Source organism: Callorhinus ursinus, unplaced genomic scaffold, assembly GCF_003265705.2.
Source record: "Callorhinus ursinus isolate GAN/ISIS: 27379988/994484 unplaced genomic scaffold, GSC_fseal_2.0 scaffold32, whole genome shotgun sequence".
Classification (NCBI taxonomy): Eukaryota; Metazoa; Chordata; class Mammalia; order Carnivora; family Otariidae; genus Callorhinus; species Callorhinus ursinus.
Window position 1 is genome coordinate 10675953 of NW_027397094.1, and position 17995 is coordinate 10693947.

The 17995-nt window shown below is 39.8% G+C and overlaps 1 protein-coding gene across 1 annotated transcript in view; it reads right to left on the minus strand.

The window, feature by feature from the left end:
• Positions 1–17995, minus strand: part of RYR2 (ryanodine receptor 2) — a 728853-nt gene that overhangs the window by 44035 nt on the left and 666823 nt on the right. The window contains exons 85-87 of the mRNA XM_073878937.1: positions 12060–12140; positions 11178–11266; positions 9551–9679 (exon numbers count right to left, since the gene is read on the minus strand). Of these exons, the coding sequence (XP_073735038.1) occupies positions 9551–9679; positions 11178–11266; positions 12060–12140 (299 nt within the window). The remainder of the gene's footprint in view (positions 1–9550; positions 9680–11177; positions 11267–12059; positions 12141–17995) is intronic.

A 17995-nucleotide genomic window follows, 5' to 3' on the forward strand; every position in this document is an offset into this window, starting at 1 on the left:
GAGAACTTAATGGCCAAAATAAACTTTGCACTAATAAGCAGGGACAAAATTAACTTAGTGTTTACATATAACAAATTCTAAAAACAGTTTCTCAAGGATTTTCATGTTCTCTTTCTGTATGCTTAATAAAACACTGACAAAAAAAGAATGGTGAATTACTTCATGTTTGTCTGGTTTTTAGTTTATTTAGAGGAAGAGGGTAGGAGCCAGTTGTTTTGGTTAAGTCAAATCAATCAGTCCTTACTCTCTGGTGTAGGATCTGAGATTAAGCTTAAGATAAGAGGCAATTACTTCTTATTGCTAAATAGTAACCTGGACAAAGCATTCATATCGAGGAAAAAGTCCTCTTTAGCGATTTCTTAAGTGTACAGCTGTTTTACCACCTTTACAACCATTGAGATTTTAAAAAGATGATTCCCCGGTCATTAACTTCGCGAACCCAGAATCCGGGGCAATTGGAACCTAACTTTGCTCTCTTAGCTCACACTTCAGAAGTGATCTTTATGTGATACCAGAGAAGGCAGAACGCTTGAATGGAGGCAGTTTCTATTTTTATTTTCCAAGGAAAAATTCTACAATCACTAAGTTTTGCAAACATGCCTACATCGACCAGGGAAATAAATGACGGATTCTATTAAAAAAGAAAAAATATATATACAACACAGTTCTTAACTTCCAATTCACTCATTCCTTTCAACAAATGACTCGCAATGAGTATAAATTTGAGAGAACGTTAAAACACGTTTACTCTAGGAACAAGTGACCTGAAGAGATGCCCACATTGCAGATACTGACAAGATGTTGAAGTGGAACTTTGTCCTGTTCTCGGCTTCTCTTTTCTCCTAAAGCCGATGGTAAAAGACAGTAAGTGCCAGGTACCTCCGTGTTTCAAAAGCAAGGTGCTAGACTAAGTGTGTGCAAAGGGGGAGACTCAATAGATCTTTCCACCCTAAGGATATAAAGGGGATGAAAGTGAAAACTGAGAGACTTTGGAGAGCTCCCCATGTCCTGGGCATCTCCACCTTCCGCCCCTGTTGTGATGGAAAAGGAGAAACACTGCATCCTTTACACCAAGCGAGCAAGGAGCCTTCGAGAGAGCCATCCGGAGTGCTTGGCACCTGTCTCCTGAAGCTGGGTATTAGAAAGTGTGAAAGGCACAGAGTGACAAAAAAAAGAGATGTGTTTCTCATACGGGCTCCTACAAGACTATGGAATCTTGCCCAAAACACTGTCTGAAAAGGTGGTGATTCCACGGCGAATGGACAGAGGTCACGGATGCACAGTGTCTGGGTGGGAAAAGAGGCATGTTCAGGCACTGAAAGCAGTCGGTGGGCCAAGTCCACTCATCAGAGGAAGAATACAATAGGCCACCAGACCCAGCTCTGCTGTGCAGTTCGGAATTACACGTGCCCTGGAGGAAGGAAGACCTTCTCCACCATCACTACCCCCTCGCCCACGCTTCTTCCGCTCAGCACAGGTCCAATCCAACCCTGAGGACCCCAGAGGCTGAGGGGAAGGAGGGGAAGAAGGAGGAAGAAAAGAATCCTATGGGGAGACAGAAGAGAAGCGCAGATCATATGCCTGGCCCTCCACCCTCACATGAGAGGCATTTCTAGCCCAAGGGCGAGGGGAGATTACAGATAAGAAAGAGCTAAGTGTGCCACTGCACTATGACTGAGTGGGATGCTTCCTGGGACAAAATAAGCATGAAGGCTAATGATGAGCTTTTATTCACAGTGTTAATAACAGTCAGTAAATAGAATGCTAACACAAGCTTCCTCAAAATGTACTTCATTAAATTCAATGTGGTGGCTTAGACTGGTTCCCGGAAGAGAAAAAGGACATTCGTGGAAAAACTGGTAAAGTCAGTATAAAGTCTGTAATTTAGATTAGAAGATTCTATTTCTTGCTTTTGATAAATATGTCATAGTTAAATAAAATGTCAATGTTAGGGAGAGCTGGCCGGGTGAATCTTACATGGAGACTTTCTCTAGTTTTTCTTTTCAACTTTTCTGTATATCTAAAATTTTTATCAACATATACATTTCAGAAATGATTAATTTATATAAAAATGCCATATAAACTAGGAGTAACAAGGAATTAAAAAATGAACAAGCCATGGGGCGCCTGGGTGGCTCAGTCAGTTGAGCGTCTGCCTTTAGCTCAGGTCATGATCCCAGGGTCCGCAGGATCTCCTGAGTCAGGCTCCCTGCTCAATAGGGGGGTCTGCTTCTCCCTCCCTGCTCCTGCTCGCTATCTCAAATAAACAGATTTTTAAATATCTTCAAAAAAAATGAACAGGGGCGCCTGGGTGGCTCAGTTGGTTAAGCGACTGCCTTCAGCTCAGGTCATGATCCTGGAGTCCCGGGATCGAGTCCCGCATCAGGCTCCCTGCTCAGCGGGGAGTCTGCTTCTCCCTCTGACCCTCTTCCCTCTCGTGCTCTCTATCTCTCATTCTCTCTCTCTCAAATAAATAAATAAAATCTTTAAAAAAAAACAAAAAACAAAACAAAACAAAAAAACAACAAAAAAAAATGCACAAGCCATAATAAGCCAAGCTACTTTATCCCTTGAATTCTCATATAGAATGTTCTCTGTTACACAAACATGTGAGAATAAAGTTTGGGGTTCCAGTTCAAGACGGTGACATAGGAGGATCCTAAACTCACCTCCCCCCATGGATACACCATATCTATAGCTACGTATGGACCAATTTCCTTTGAAAAAAACCCTAAAAATTGGCGGGCCGACCCCTACTTGTCAGCAAATGAGACAGAAAGCGTATGGTAGCAGGCAGGAAAGGCTGAGCAGTCTCACCATAAACCCCACTTGAGGTATGATAACCCCACAACTGGAAGAAAACTCAAAACCCAGAGTTTCTCCATGAGAAGCAAAGGGATTTGTACCCTACATTGGGCACCCCAACTATTAATACCAGTACCTGAGAAATAAGCCCTCCAAACATTTGGCTTTTAAGACCAATGGGGCTCCCGCCCACAAGACCCACGGGGCTGTGGTGAAACTGAGGAAAGAAACTCTCATAAAGTGCCCTTGAGTGCAGACTCACCCACCCCAGGGCCCAGCGCGGAAGGAGCCCCTTGTAAAGTACCCACATTTCATGTGAAAGAGACTCATTTCCTAATTCCGAAGCATGGGTCTGAGGGGCAAGGGCCCGCCAGGATCTCCCCAGGGAGGGAGGCTGCCATCTTCCCGTTTCTCCTCTGCCTCACTAACACTAGCTGGCCTCAGCTCTATTCTCCAGTTTGTGGGCTTCTCTCATCTATGCTCTCCCAGGGCTTGACTAAAGCTGGTGGGCGCCATCTTTCAAATTCTTCTTCTTCTTCTTTTTTTTTAATTTTTCTGGTGTGTACCCTGTTTACACTCCCCCTCTGCCTCACTCCAGCCACTGAGTGCTATCTTTGTGCTTTCCCTCTGCGGTGCGTGGGAGCGCCAGTATCTCCGCAGGGGCGCTTCTACACACACCTGGTGGACTTGCGGTCCTGGGTCCCAGGAGCCTCTAACGACCATAGAGCAGTTCCTGACGGACCACCCCTCCCAGGGCACTGCACAGAGAGCCGTGAGAAACACATCCCGGTGTTTCTGAGAAGAGGTCTATGTGTGTAAGTGCTCCGGCCTGGGGGCAAGCGTCTGGGGTGAGACACTTACAGGGGCCTACGGAGCCGTGCTCAGGGAAGGGAGGCCGGTGAACACAATCTTTGTGCTCTCCTCCTTCCTCGCTCCAGCAAATTGGTATCTTACAGAAAGGGGCTTATACTCTTCTCTGGTGCCCTGATTTTCGTGGCTGACAGGGAACCTCTACGTTGCCTGGCTCTGGTGGCCAGGGAGGCTTAACCTCAGAGGCCCACCGGATTATAACCAATGAGGTAAGAGTTTTTAAAAGCTACCACCCCCAGGGCACAGCAAAGCTGCAACAGACCCAGGAGCTCAATCTTTCTGTGAAAGGGGTCTATTAGCCTATCAACAGAACTGTAGCCTGAGGGGCGGGCTTCTCCTTAATAAACAAAAGGCTGACTCTAAATCCTTCCTGAGACCTTGGAGGGCATACATTTTCTTCACACTCTCCTTCTGCCACATTCCAGAGAGCCAGCATCTCTCTGAGGGGAGATCTTCTATGTGCCTCATTTCTATGTCAGGTACCCTGGTTTATGTGAATGCTGCCAGGGGATACCTCTGGATCACTTGGCTTTGGGGAGCAGGGTGGCTTGGGTTTCTGGGTCCCACTGGACTGTAAGGAGCAGAGAAAGAGCTCTTGGCAGGCTACCACCCCCAGGGCACGGGTCACAGGGAGCAGACAGAAACACATCCCTCCCCTTTCCATGAAAGAGGACACCTTGCTAGTCCTGGGGCTTTTGCCTTGGGGGCAGTCCTCAGGTTTGAGCACACATCTAGGAGCCAAGAAGCTGGTCTCAGGGAACACAAGCCAAGGAATGCCTTCATTGTGCCCTCCGGCCCCTGCCTTACTACAGTTCACTGGTAGTTCTCAGAAAGGAGCATGCACACTCATCTGGAGCCCTGATTTTTACAACTGCTGCCCAGGGGGACACCTCCAGATTGTCTTGCTCTAGGGCCAGCAGGGTTTATGCTTGCCATCCCACAGGACTGTACACATTTGCATTAAAAAAAAAAAAAAAAAAGCTGCTGCCTGAGGATCTAGTTTCCGATCAGCCCGAATCTAGGTGCTAAGCTCTTCCCCTTTGGGACACTGACTGGCCCGGCACACCTTCAACTACTGTCAGTTATTAAAAATAAAATACACTGCTTGGGCAATCATGACAGTTTGAGGCACAACCAAGAGCTAGGGCAGGGCTGAACAGTAAAGTTCATCTCCTACAGGAGGCCCCTCCTTCAAGACTAGGAGGGTGGCTGTTTCGTCTAAGGCACAGAAACTAACAGAGTCAAAAAGAAGAAGAAATATGTTACAAATGAAAGAACAAGATAAAACCTCAGAAAAAAAATATTAACAAAACAATATGGAGTTCAAAGGAATGGTCATAAGGATGCTGCCCAAACTCAGGGGAAAAGATGGGTAAGTGAGAAATTCAACAAAGAAAGAAAATATAAGAAAATTCCAAACAGAAGTCACAGAGCTGAAGAATACAATAACTGAACTGAAAAATACACAAGAGGGGTTCAGCAGCAAACAAGATGGAGCCGAGGAGAGCATCAGTGAACTAAAAGGGCAGGGGCGCCTGGGTGGCTCAGTCAGTTAAGCGTCTGCCTTCGGCTCAGGTCATGATCCCAGGGTCCTGGGATCGAGCCCCGCATCGGGCTCCCTGCTCCGCGGGAAGCCTGCTTCTCCCTCTCCCACTCCCCCTGCTCGTGTTCTCTCTCTCGCTGTGTCTCTGTCAAATAAATAAATAAAAAATCTTTAAAAAAATAATAAATACAAAACACAGATTTAAAAAAAAAAGAAAGACAGGGCAGTGGAACTCACCCAGTCAGAGCAGCAAAAATGAAAAAGAATGAAAAAAAGTGAAGCTAGCTTAAGGGACTTATGGGATAGTATCAAGCCAACTAACATTCACATCAGAGGGGTCCCATCAGGAGAAGAGAAAGGAAGAGAAAACTTATTTGAAGAGATAATGGCTGAAAACTTCCTTAGCCTGGGGAAAGTAACCAAATAAGAAGCACCAAAAGAGACCAAGGCACATTATAATTAAAATATCAAAAGTTAAAGACAAGGAGAGACTCTTAAAAGTAGCAAGAGAAAAACAACTTGTTACATCCAAGGGAAACCCCCATAAAACTATTGGCAAATTTTTTCAGCAGAAACTTTTCCTCTAAAATCAGAAATAAGTCAAGGATGCCGACTCCTTGCAAAAGTGAATTTTGCAAAGGCAAAAACAAACAAGTGGGACCCCATTTTTATTCAATGTAGTACTGGAAGTCTTAGCCAGAGCTATTAGGCAAGAGAAATAAAAGATATCCAAATTGGGAAGAAAGAAGTAAAACTATTACTATTTGCATGAGGACAGGATACTGTATATAGAAAACCCTAAAATACACTCCACCAAAAAAATGGTGAGAACTAATAAGTCAATTCAGTAAAGCTGAAGGATACAAAATTAACATACAGAAATCTGTTGTATTCCTATAAACTAATAATAAACTATCAGAAAGAGAAATTAGGGCAGCAATTCCACATACAATTGCATCAAAAGATTAAAATACCTAGGAACAAATTTGACCGAGGAGGTAAAAGTCTTGTACAGTGATAACTATAAGGCACTGATGAAAGAATGTGAAGAAGAGACAAACAAATGCAAAGATATCCCATGCTCATTGATTGAAAGACTATATATTGTTAAAATGTCCATACTATCCAAAGTGATTCAATGCAATGCCTCTCAAAATTCCAGTGGCATTTTTCATGAAATAGAACAAAGAATGCTAAATTTTGCAAGGAACCACAAAAGACCCTGAGTAGCCAAAGCAATCTTGTGAAATCGGGAGGTGTCATGTTCCCTGATTTCAAACTATATACTACGAAGCTACAGTATTGAAAGCAGGATTGTACTGGCATAAAAACAGACCCGCAGATCAACAGAACAGAAGAGAGTCAGGAAATAAACCCACACATATGTAGTCAATTAACTGATGACAAGAAACCAAGAATATACAAGGGGAAAGGACAGTCTCTTCCATAAATTGTGTTGGGAAAACAACATATACCACATACACAAGAATGAAACTGGACCACTCCCTTACACCATACACAAAAATTAACTCAACATGTATTAAAGACTTGAATGTAAGATCTGAAAACCAGAAGCTCTTTAGAGAAAAAACAGTGGTAAGATCCTTGATATAAGCCTTGGCAATAATTTTTTGGATTTGACACCAAAAATAAAGGCCACAAAAGCAAAAACAAAGAAGTGGGACTATATCAAACTAAAAGGCTTCTGCACAGCAAAGGAAACCATCAACAAAATGAAAAGGCGACCTACTGAATGAGACAAAATACATGTAAATCATATATCTGATAAGGGGTTAATATCTAAAATATATAAAACTCACACAACTCAACACCAAAAAATAATCTGATTACAAATGAGCAGAGGACCTGAATAAACATTTTTCAAAAAAGACATACAGATGGCCAACAGACACCTGAAAAGATGTTCAACGTCACTCATCATCAGGGAAATGCAAATCAAAATCATAATGGATATCATCTCACACATTTTAGGATGGCTATTTTAAAAAATATATATATATAAGAAAAAACAAGCATTGGCAAGGGTGTGGAGAAAAGAGAACCCTTGTGCACTGTTGGTGGGAATGTAAATTAGTTCAGCCACTGCAGAAAACAGTATGGAGTTTCCTCAAAAAATTAAAACAGAACTACCAAACGGTCCGGCAATTCCACTTACGGGTATTTACCTGAAGAAAATGAAAACACTAACTCAAAAAGATCTATGCAATCCTATGTTCACTGCGGCATTACCTATAATAGCTAAGATACGGTAATAACCTAAGTGTCTATTGATAGATGACTGGATAAAGAAAATGTGCTCTCTCTCTCTCTCTCTCTCTCTCTCTCTCACACACACACACACACACACACACACACACACGCACACACACACACACAATGGAGTATTATTCAGCCATAAAAATGAAACTTGCCACTTGTAACATGGATGGACCTTGAGGGCATTATGCTAAGTGAAATAAGTCAGACAGAGACAGACAATTACTATATGATCTCACTTAAATGTAGAATCTAAAAACAAACAAACAAATGAATAAGCTCATAAACACAGAGAATAGACTGGCAGTTGCCAGAGGTGGTGGTGGTGGGGGGCATGAAATGGGCGAAGGGGTCAGAAGGTACAAACTTTCAGTTATAAAATAAGTAAGTCCTGGGAAGGTAATGTATAACATGGTGACAACAGTTAATAACACTGTATTGCATATTTGAAACTTGCTGTGAGAGTAAATCCTAAATTTTCTCCTAAGAAACTGTACCTATACACAGTGACAGATGGTAACTAAGTGGACATAGTACAGTGATCATTTTGCAATATATACAGATATCAAATTATTGTTGTAAGTCTAAAGCTAATATAATGTTTTGTCGAGATATCTCAATAAAAAATTGTTTTGCACATAGTGAGAGGTTAATGGATTCTTCTAGCTCTGTATAAATTTAGGAATCTCACCTATTTTAGGAACCAGGAAATGCTCACTCTCCACTGAAAAGGCATTTAAGTTCCATATGTTATATAGAAACCATTTTATCAGCTTTCTAGAGAATTCACAGGCTTGCTATGTCATCAGATAATTTTATTATTTAATCAAGAGAATTCATAGATCGATATCTTGCGAGACATGCGTGAGAATATGAAGGCAGCAGGGGAAGCCAGTGAAAACAAGGAAACAGGAATGTGAACGGACTGAAACAGATTTAAACTTCCAGTTTTATTTGATTTAAAGAAAAATTCTCAGAATGATCAAGTGTGGCTTTTCCATTTTGAAATGCTGAGATAAGGCATTCTCTTCTTCCCCACCCAGGGAGCGAATACAGAAAGGGAGATCCTTCGACTAGAGAGGAGAGAAAGGGCAGGAGGAAGTGAGGGTCATGTCCCTCTCAGCCCCAACCTCTGCAGCACCTCCCCTGCATCAGCCTCACGTGGCCATGCGTGGTCACGCGCTCAGTCAGTCATTCCTTAAACACCTGCAGCGATGCAGGCCCTGGGGGACCATCTGTTATTTTTACTTCTTCCCCCCACAAGATTCCGTTCAGTCTAATGGAACAAACTAGATGCAGCCCTCCTGTTTGCTCCTTGGCAGGTGGCACTTCAAACACAGTGACTGACGGATTCAGAACAATACTGGCCATGGAGACAGAAAACAGAAAGATGGCCCACAGTCCCCTAGGAAATCGCAAAGTTTCACGTGTTGAAAATAAAACAAAATTTTATAAACTCTTTTAAAAATCTGCAGGCTAAGTCTAGAAGTTTAGCCTAAGGAAAATATAAAACAAATTTATGTTAAAAAAAAAAAAGATACTTTCTTCATGGTTATTGGAATTCTACCTGGAATATACATGACTATATGATTTTATATGTATGTGTGTGTATGTGCCTTCACACACGTATGTGTTCCAACATGAAGTTTTACTATTCTCTTTTACATGAAGTTTCTATGAAACTCCTTCCTTAGTTTTACTGGAACACAATAAAGAGTAATTTAGTGCTCTGTCCTTTCTCTTTCCCGGCTTCTTTCTTTTTCATCCCTCTTTTCTTTACTATTTACTGAGTGCTTAATATATATATGAGGCCCTAGAGATACAATAGTCAACAATATCTTGATCTGCCAAACAGTAAAGCAAATTCAGTCCATACAAATTCACATCTCAACCTGATATTTAATTGTCATCATTGGCTAAGAATCTATATGAAAGGTTAAGAGCAAATGTGAAACATGGCAGGAAAGTAGTCATACTGTATTTTTCCATGGAATTCAAAGCTAACCACTTGACTATTTTTTTTTCTTCAAATAGCAGAAATATTTAAATGTTTACCTGAATATACTCTGTGAGAGTGTTAAAGACTTGCTTTGCTACTTGAATTGCTTTAGAGAAATTCCGTTGTCCTTGTTCATCAATAACATCTTTCCCGGAGTAATACCAATAGAAATCACTAATGGATTCCTGCAAAAGAGGGATGATACGGTTAAGATAGACTCTAAAGCTACCACTAACCTGTCCTCCTTAGACAGAAATAACAGCTGGAGAGAAGAAGCAGAAAACTTAGCTTTTTTAAAAATGACTTTCCATCTCTGATGACCTTAAACTTCACAGACGTAAGGATTCACAAGATTAATGCATATTTATCCATTGAGCAAAAAGTTAAATGTTTACTACGTAAGCACAAAAATTAGACAAATCATGGATGCTTTCTGGGTTACAGACATCAGGCCTTTTTCTCCAACAAAGCCCATAACGTTTCCTCATGAGAACTCCGAAACGTTCCTTGTTTCTATAAATGTCCCTCAAGGGTGACTGGGTGGCTCAGTCGTTAAGCGTCTGCCTTCGGCTCAGGTCATGATCCCAGGGTCCTGGGATCGAGTCCCGCATCGGGCTCCCTGCTCCGCGGGAAGCCTGCTTCTCCCTCTCCCACTCCCCCTGCTTGTGTTCCTGCTCTCGCTGTCTCTCTCTGTCAAATAAATAAAATAAAATCTTTAAAAAATATATATATAAATGTCCCTCAAGAAACTGATTAGACTACTTAAAAACACTGACAACAACCATAAACAAACATCTAAACAGGATCAACCTTTTTAAACAGGATGTTTTCAACAATAACTTACACTGGAAGGAATTTTAGTTGGCTAAAGGAATAACACAATGTAGTCCAGCGCACATGCTACATTTGGGTTTTGAGATATGATTTTAAAAACGAAAAATGTTTTTGGCAATATTTTTTGTAATTTGCTTCAAAAATGGAAGCATTAGGTAAAAAAGATATTGTGCTTTTACATATTCAAAAGATTAAGGGAGAAACTGAAAGTTTGAAGGTGCAGGTTTTAAACTACTGTATCTGGCTGCTCTTATAAAAAAGATGAGGGAAATAAAATTTGTACAGGGCTCCCATTACTTAGGAGCCTACGCCTTCAGATTCAGTTTTATTATTAACATGTGAAAGATTACTACAAAATCAAGGAGATTCTTAAGTGATGGAGTGTTAAGCTGAATTTTAAAATTAATTCAAGTATCGGGACAGCTGAAAAGAACTACCTGTTAAATTTAAGTATATTGTAGGTATTTTGAAAGCCTTTCTTTCTCCCTTTTGAAAATGTTTCAAATACCCTTCCCCCATTTATCTATCAACTGTAGCAGAAGGAGCAGAGCATGTAAATACTTTGCAAAAACAAAATGAATTTAAAATGCAATCAGGCTAAAAACTATGGGGGAAAAAATTCCCACTTACAGAAATAATGAGCAAAGGAGGAGCCAGGATGGAGGCAAAGACAAAAGGACCAGTTTCACCCTAAGACTTGGTGAAAGGCTATGATCAAAGACAAAGTATCTCAAAAAATTCTGTCTAGTCATCCATCAAAGCACATTACAACACGTCAGTTTAATAACTCTGTCCCCTTATTTCAACTAACCAATCCCTTCCATTTCTTCCTAACAGAAGGCAACATACCTGGACTCTCAGGAGGTAGTCTACGGTAGAGATGATTATGTTGACAGTTGTATTATTGCCAGTCTGAGTTCTCAGATAATTTTGAAAATCTACATAAGATCAAAAGACATTACAAAAGCTTCCTCAACGGTTTCAAATGAGATATTTGAAGAACTCCAAAAGCAAATGAGGTTTCCAGCAAAATCCTTGGGGCTAAGAGTGGTGCTTTATCCAAGAGGATTGTATTAAGTGGGCATCCCAACCACATCGAGGTGCTTCACAGAATATCAATATTCAATTTTTGGTCTATGAGGTAGCTAACACCTGTTTCCCGATTCCTAGCTCTAGAGCTCTGGGCATGTGAATCGCTGGAAGGGGCTCCATCCTTTAGGGTATAGTAATTAAATTATGTATTCAAGAATCATTTGTTCCTGAGTACTGTGCTCAGTGCTGGGGAAACAAAGATAAAATTAAGATACAGTTCCTGCCTACACAGGTGCACAAGCCCGGGAGAGAGCTATTTATATTAACCACAAAGGAAAATACATTGTGCCAAGTAATACAATGAAGTAGATTCCCCAGTTGAAGAGAAGTGGTATAAAAGAAATAAAGCTCTCTATTTCTCTGTAGGTATCTGTCTCATGTATACCTTTTTTCCACCTGTCTTCTCTAACAGAAGAACAACTGATGGGAATTAAGGGAAGTGGCTAGCTAGCAAAGGACTTTGAAAGTAGGAATGTAATACATAAAATGTCACACTGCATATACCAAACATATGGAAGAAGGCCAAGATTGTTTGTTGACTCAGGGATGAAGTGTAATTAGAACTAGCAGGCCCCTGTCATTACTGGTTTCAAAATTCCGATTCCTTGGTACCATCACATAGTCTGGGGTCTCACGCACCTGAGTTGTGTCCCTCACAAAGCAGTTGTAGGAAGCGGAAGAGGTCGCAAGTGAACTCGTCATCCTGGAGAACCTTTTCTCCTGTAGAAAGTCCAGAGAAATCAGACATGATCAACGACCCTGGCCTGGTCCTCCCTTTCTATCCCACCTCCATAAAACTTGCATGTTGATCTAGCATTGTTCTGAACCAAAAACAGTCACAAATCATAGCCACTTTTCTATCTGAAGCTCATACAATCATGCGCTTGGCAGATAGATGCACTTTTTTCTTTGTCAGAAAAGAACATTCGAATCTTAAAACTCAAGTTTCTCTCTGTTAAAAGTAGCAGCATGGGTTTGGCAACATTTTAGAAACAACCTGAAGATTTAAACTTTTCTTTTTTTTTTCTTTCCTTTTCTTTTTTTGGGTAATGTATGTCTAGGAATGATCTCTCCATCTCTTGAAAACACCCAAGTTAAGTCTGCTTTGTTCCCGGAGTATGACCAAATGATTCAAAATGCAAAGGCATTCAGTGCATATAGAAAAGAGGGCCAAGAGTTTCTTTTATTTAAAGAATAATTAAAACAATCTTGTAGAAATTGTAAATGACTAGAAAATGTTCCTTAATTCATTGCAATTCACAGTCTCATTAACTTGCCTATGGATTTAAAAAAAGTAAAGGCTTCAGAAATCTGATATAGCGACTTCATTGGTTGGAGCATTACTTCCAGAGGAGAGAGGACTGGTGAACAGACCTAATTATAAATATTAAACCAAAAGAAAGACTTTGGTGGCTCATGCTCTGTGAGTAAATCTAAGCAGGAAAGATGAAAAGAAGGCTATCTTAGAGCTACAGAAGCCGCTCAGCACCATTTAAAAAAAACTGTATTTGTGGGGCAAGCACGACACCTCAGAAAAGGGTTCAGATATTTTACCTACATTTCAATCAAAATGTATCTTGATCACAAGTCACTCTGAAAGCAAAAACACAAAGAAAGAAACAAACAAAAACAGCACCACACAAATGAAAGTTGATTTTAAAAGCATAGAGTGTCAGTGGAAAAATTTTCAACGTTATGAGTGTACGCTCTGGCATCTAAATTTGTTGTTTAGAAATCAAAATGACACAAAAATGTTGTTCAGCAAGTGGATGAATGTACTTATGTCTTTAAAAAAAATGATAATAACTTTCCAGACTGGAGGAAATACTTTGGGCCAAGAATGAAAACTATGCAATGACCATGTGTTTACTTTAAATAAATTATGAATGATTATAAGGACAGAGAGCTGATGGACTTACCAGTCTGCAGTCTGTGACTTTCAAAGTGAGAGGCTTCATATAATGGGAGGGTTAGGAAGCAAAACCATTTTGAAAACTAATATAAACATTAAAAAAAGTACATAAAATCACTGTACTGGTTTCCCTGCAAGATATGATATTTGGTGATCAAACTAAAATCACCATGCACACAGATTAGTCATGTGGCCAGTTCAAGTTTAAGTGCACATTGCTGTGAATCTCAGCCCATGGCTGATAAGCCCATTCCTCAGTGTCTACATTCATGGCGGGGTATAGAAAAGAAAGGGAGAACAGTCTAGGCTAATAAACTAAACTCTTCACTGATGATACTTACTATCTTTCCACGAACTATTTGAATCAGAAGAGTCTTTAACATGATCTTTAAATCAAAATATTATGAGCTAGTTACACAGACTTATTGACTCTCTCCTTGTGAGCCCATCTAAAATGTTTTTTTTTTTCCCCTAGAAAATTTCATCAATAGGCCATGTACTTTCAATGTTCATATACTCAATGTGGAATAAGTAACCTTTGATAGAAAGTATTCAGAAAGGTTAACAATGAAAAAAAATATCATAGAGTCTACCTGTGTTCCTAAAAATGCTCTGCACAATGCACACTGATTTATAACATAAGGCTGTATCTATTGTCCGCATGCACAGTATTTTCATGACTATATGCCAAAACACATACAAGTAACTTTGCTCACATAAGAACACACAACACACAGCAGAACAAAAGGGAGAGGAGAGTGGGGGAGGGGGGCGGCCAACCCTTTATTTACCATCAGGTGATAAGAGGTATAAACTGGGGTGCTATTGCTTAACGGACACATTACTATCTGATTAAAATGCTGCCATTCCCCATGCTGCATGTAAGTGGTACAGTAACAGAGATGGATGATGGCTTTATGTCTGCAGAAGGTACAGGATCAACAGTCTATTTTGTGATGTATGCAAAAGAAATTGCATTGTAAGATGGAAACCAAGATTAATAACATAACGAAATGGAGTAAAATGTAGTTGAAAGTGCTCTGATGTTCTTAAAATATTATTTGTAATAGCTGTGTGATGGCCAAATGTGAATATGATAGAGGGCATTCCTTTGGTTTCATTTTTAATTATAAGGGGCTTATGATTGCTAATACTGTGATAAAGGGAGAGTTATTTCAATACTGTTGCTGATGATGAGATGGTCTTTTTGTGCCTCGGTGTTCTCATCTATAAAATGAGAACATGTGCACTGTCTACCTCACTAGTTCTTCATAATTTGTGAGACCATTTTTAGAAATTGTGGAAAGGTTACAATTATTAGTAGAAGTGGCAGTAACACCAAATAAAGATGGGAACAACATGCCTAGGTGATGAATACGGTTATTTGAACATATTTATTAAATGTGTTTATTATTTCTAAAAAGCCAATTTTAATGGAGCGAAATATTCTCAAAAACATAAATTTTCACTTGGAAATAATATTAGTAGACTTTCTTTCGTTCAAGCTATCAGTAAAATTAATTCCTATTTTAAAAACCTAATCCCTTTTTAGTTTTTTAAAGATTTATTTATTTTTTACTTGAGAGAGTGAGCAAGAGAGAAAGCAAGTAAGGGGAGGGCCACAGGGAGAGAATCTTCGAGCAGAATCCCCACTGAGTGTGGAGCCCAGTGTGGGGCTCGATCTCACGATCCATGAGATCATGACCTGAGATGAAACCAAGAGCTAGATGCTCAAGTGACTGAGCCACCCAAGCACCCCTTAAAAATCTATCATTTTAAAGGTCACTGTTCTACTCACTATTGGTTTATCTAATTAATAGAAAAGTACACAAGGGTTTGCTTAAGTGTTTATTTTATTGGTTACCTAAAACATCGATGGTCATAGTTCAACACTGTGGCCTTGAGGGGCTTGGTTTAATTGTTATGAATTGCTAAAAGTTATCAATCATTGCTAAAAAAATGAATGCGATGAGTGAAAAGACTACCTAGTAGATATATAAAAACAACTGAATTAGGATAAATAAACCAGAAGACTAAGATCCTCTTTGTCGTAGGGTCTTTTCATGGCAACATCTCCAGTAATGGAAAGCTAAAAGGGTGAGAAGCATGGAATGGAAGACTGGTTGCATCAAAGAACTCCCTACAAAAGCTTGTTAAGTGGAACTCAACAGTGTTTTCCCCACCAGCCCCCACCCCGCCACTGCCATGGAAGAAATAATTCTGATCGTTGATCTTCAGAGGACTCAAATACCTATTTTATGCAATGGCAAAACTGAAAGATTAAGATAAAAATATTTTTAAATAGTGAAAAGTCAGGTATTTGATTCCATGTGGGTGATTTTAATGTTACCGCTTAAATGGCTTAACTGGCTGCTTAAATTATACTACCACTCAACCAACAAAGGATACAATTTTTTAAATGGATTCACGATTAACGTTTAGTGACTACAGTGCGCTAGGCATTGTGCTAGATATATTTTCTCATCATGTCATTTCAGATTTGCAATAATCCTATGAATCGGGTGACATGAATCCCATCTTGTGGTTCAGTAAACAACTGAGAAATTAAGTAACTTGACTAAGGTCCTATAGCTATTAACTAGTAAAGGGTTTGAGTCCAGTAAATTTCAATAAACATTAAGTGTCACCTGTACGCTAGGCACCTTGTGAGGTCCTGAGCATATAAAGACTAACAAACACAAACCTGAGCCTGAAGTTTATAGTCTAATGGAAAAGATAGGCAATGAACAGGTCATTTCAATATCATAAGGTCTTTCTGAGTCCAGTATTCTATAGTTTCTAAACTTCCTAAAGCTCACATCAGTAATCGATAAGCTCTCTGGCTAACAATCATTGACTACATGTACCATATGTTAGTTAAATTGTGAACTCCTACTTGTTTTTAATCAATTTTAGAACCTAAGGAAACCCATCTTCCAGATATGGGGCCTTGGGAAAGTCAATTCACCTTTCTGAGCCTCTGTTTCATCATTTTGATGTGCGAATTAACAATCTCCAGAACTCCTTACTTTACAGGGTTGTTGGGAGAATAAAATTGGTTTGAGCAAGTATAATTGCTTTGAAATATGCAAAGCACAATAGGAATAAAAGTGACATTTCAACAACATGAAGTCATAGGTTCAGAAGACCTAGGTTTCTAAAATATAGACTTTCAGTGGGTTGTGGATGTAATAAATAATCTACATATTCCATGAACGCAACTTGACACCAGTGCATAAAACGTATTCCTCTTTCAGATCCCAAGACAGCAAAAATGACCACTCTGTGAAATAAATTAGGTATGTCCCTCGGATAACAGAATTAAAGTACATGTTAGCTATGGAAGAAGACATCCCTTTGCTTTCAAATGTGATTTGCAGATTATTTCTCTTATAACCTCTTCTTAATGCCTTTCAGCTCGCATTACTCTAACTGGAATCCTTACTGTTCATTCATCCATTCCATCCACCAACATCCTAACTGATCTCCCTACCCTCAGACTGTGATATCCATCTTATGCACTCTTGCCTACAACACTCGTAGGCAATTTAATTATAACACTCTCCCAATAAACAGATAGATTCTTTTAACAGTAATTACGAAAAATGTACTCTCAAAAATTCCCTCAATCTATCACTAAACATAATAACCTCAAAGCTCCACAACTTCCATGAAGGAAATCACGCTGCTCACTATCTTTGGAAGACTGAGGGTCTATTTAGCATGCTAGCATTACCGAGGAATGAGTAATCTGTGCACTTTAATGTTGCTGGTTTGAACAATGGATGCTAGGAACTTACTGTGAGGTGGATACTACTGATGTGTTACTTACCTAATGGCTCTTCGTGGCCTCAGAAAGGAAGCATGGAATTCCTTGGCATGGCACAAAAGGCTTTCACAGGGTCCCACAAACTATCTTTCCCTTCTAGTCTATTTCTCTCCAACCATATGAGGTCAGTGATGTTCTTTGTCGTGCTTTGTACCTTCAGCATTGCATATGCAGTTCCCTTCCATTGAAATGTCTTCCTTTGCCTTCCTTCTTTACCAGGTAAACACCTACTTCAGGCCATCTGTTACTTCTTCTGTGATCCTTACCCCATGAGCCTGGCAGCCAAGTACTTCAACTCAGTTCACTCATACACACACAGATCATGGGTTTCGAAGTTATTTGTTTACAAGTCTGTCTATACGACGCTGAGCCCATAAAGAACTCTAATGCCTAGGACAGCGTCTAGCACACAATAGCCACTCAAATTTCGGTCAGTGCTTTACTGTTTAAAAATTGTGCAGGGATGTTAGAAAAATCTATTTAGTGTCATGAATTAACATCACAGGCTTTCCTTGAAAAGAAACTTGACCCAAAAGAAGGGCAGAGCAGTGTAGTCAGAACTCAGGGGGTAAGCAGAACTACACTTGTGTCGGACTTTGCAAACCTGGGGTGGGAGATAGCCAATAAATAATTAAAGTACTAAGTAACTTCACTACTAACAAAAAATTAGGACATCCAATATTGAGAGACTGTGTTAATTATTGTTTTGATTAATTAACAATTCTTTTGCTGCAACTGCATACAAACTTGATGAGGTCACTATAAACACACCGAGTAAGAACCTCAATTCAGCGCATTATCAGATACAGATGGAAACTTAGAAAGGTTAATTGG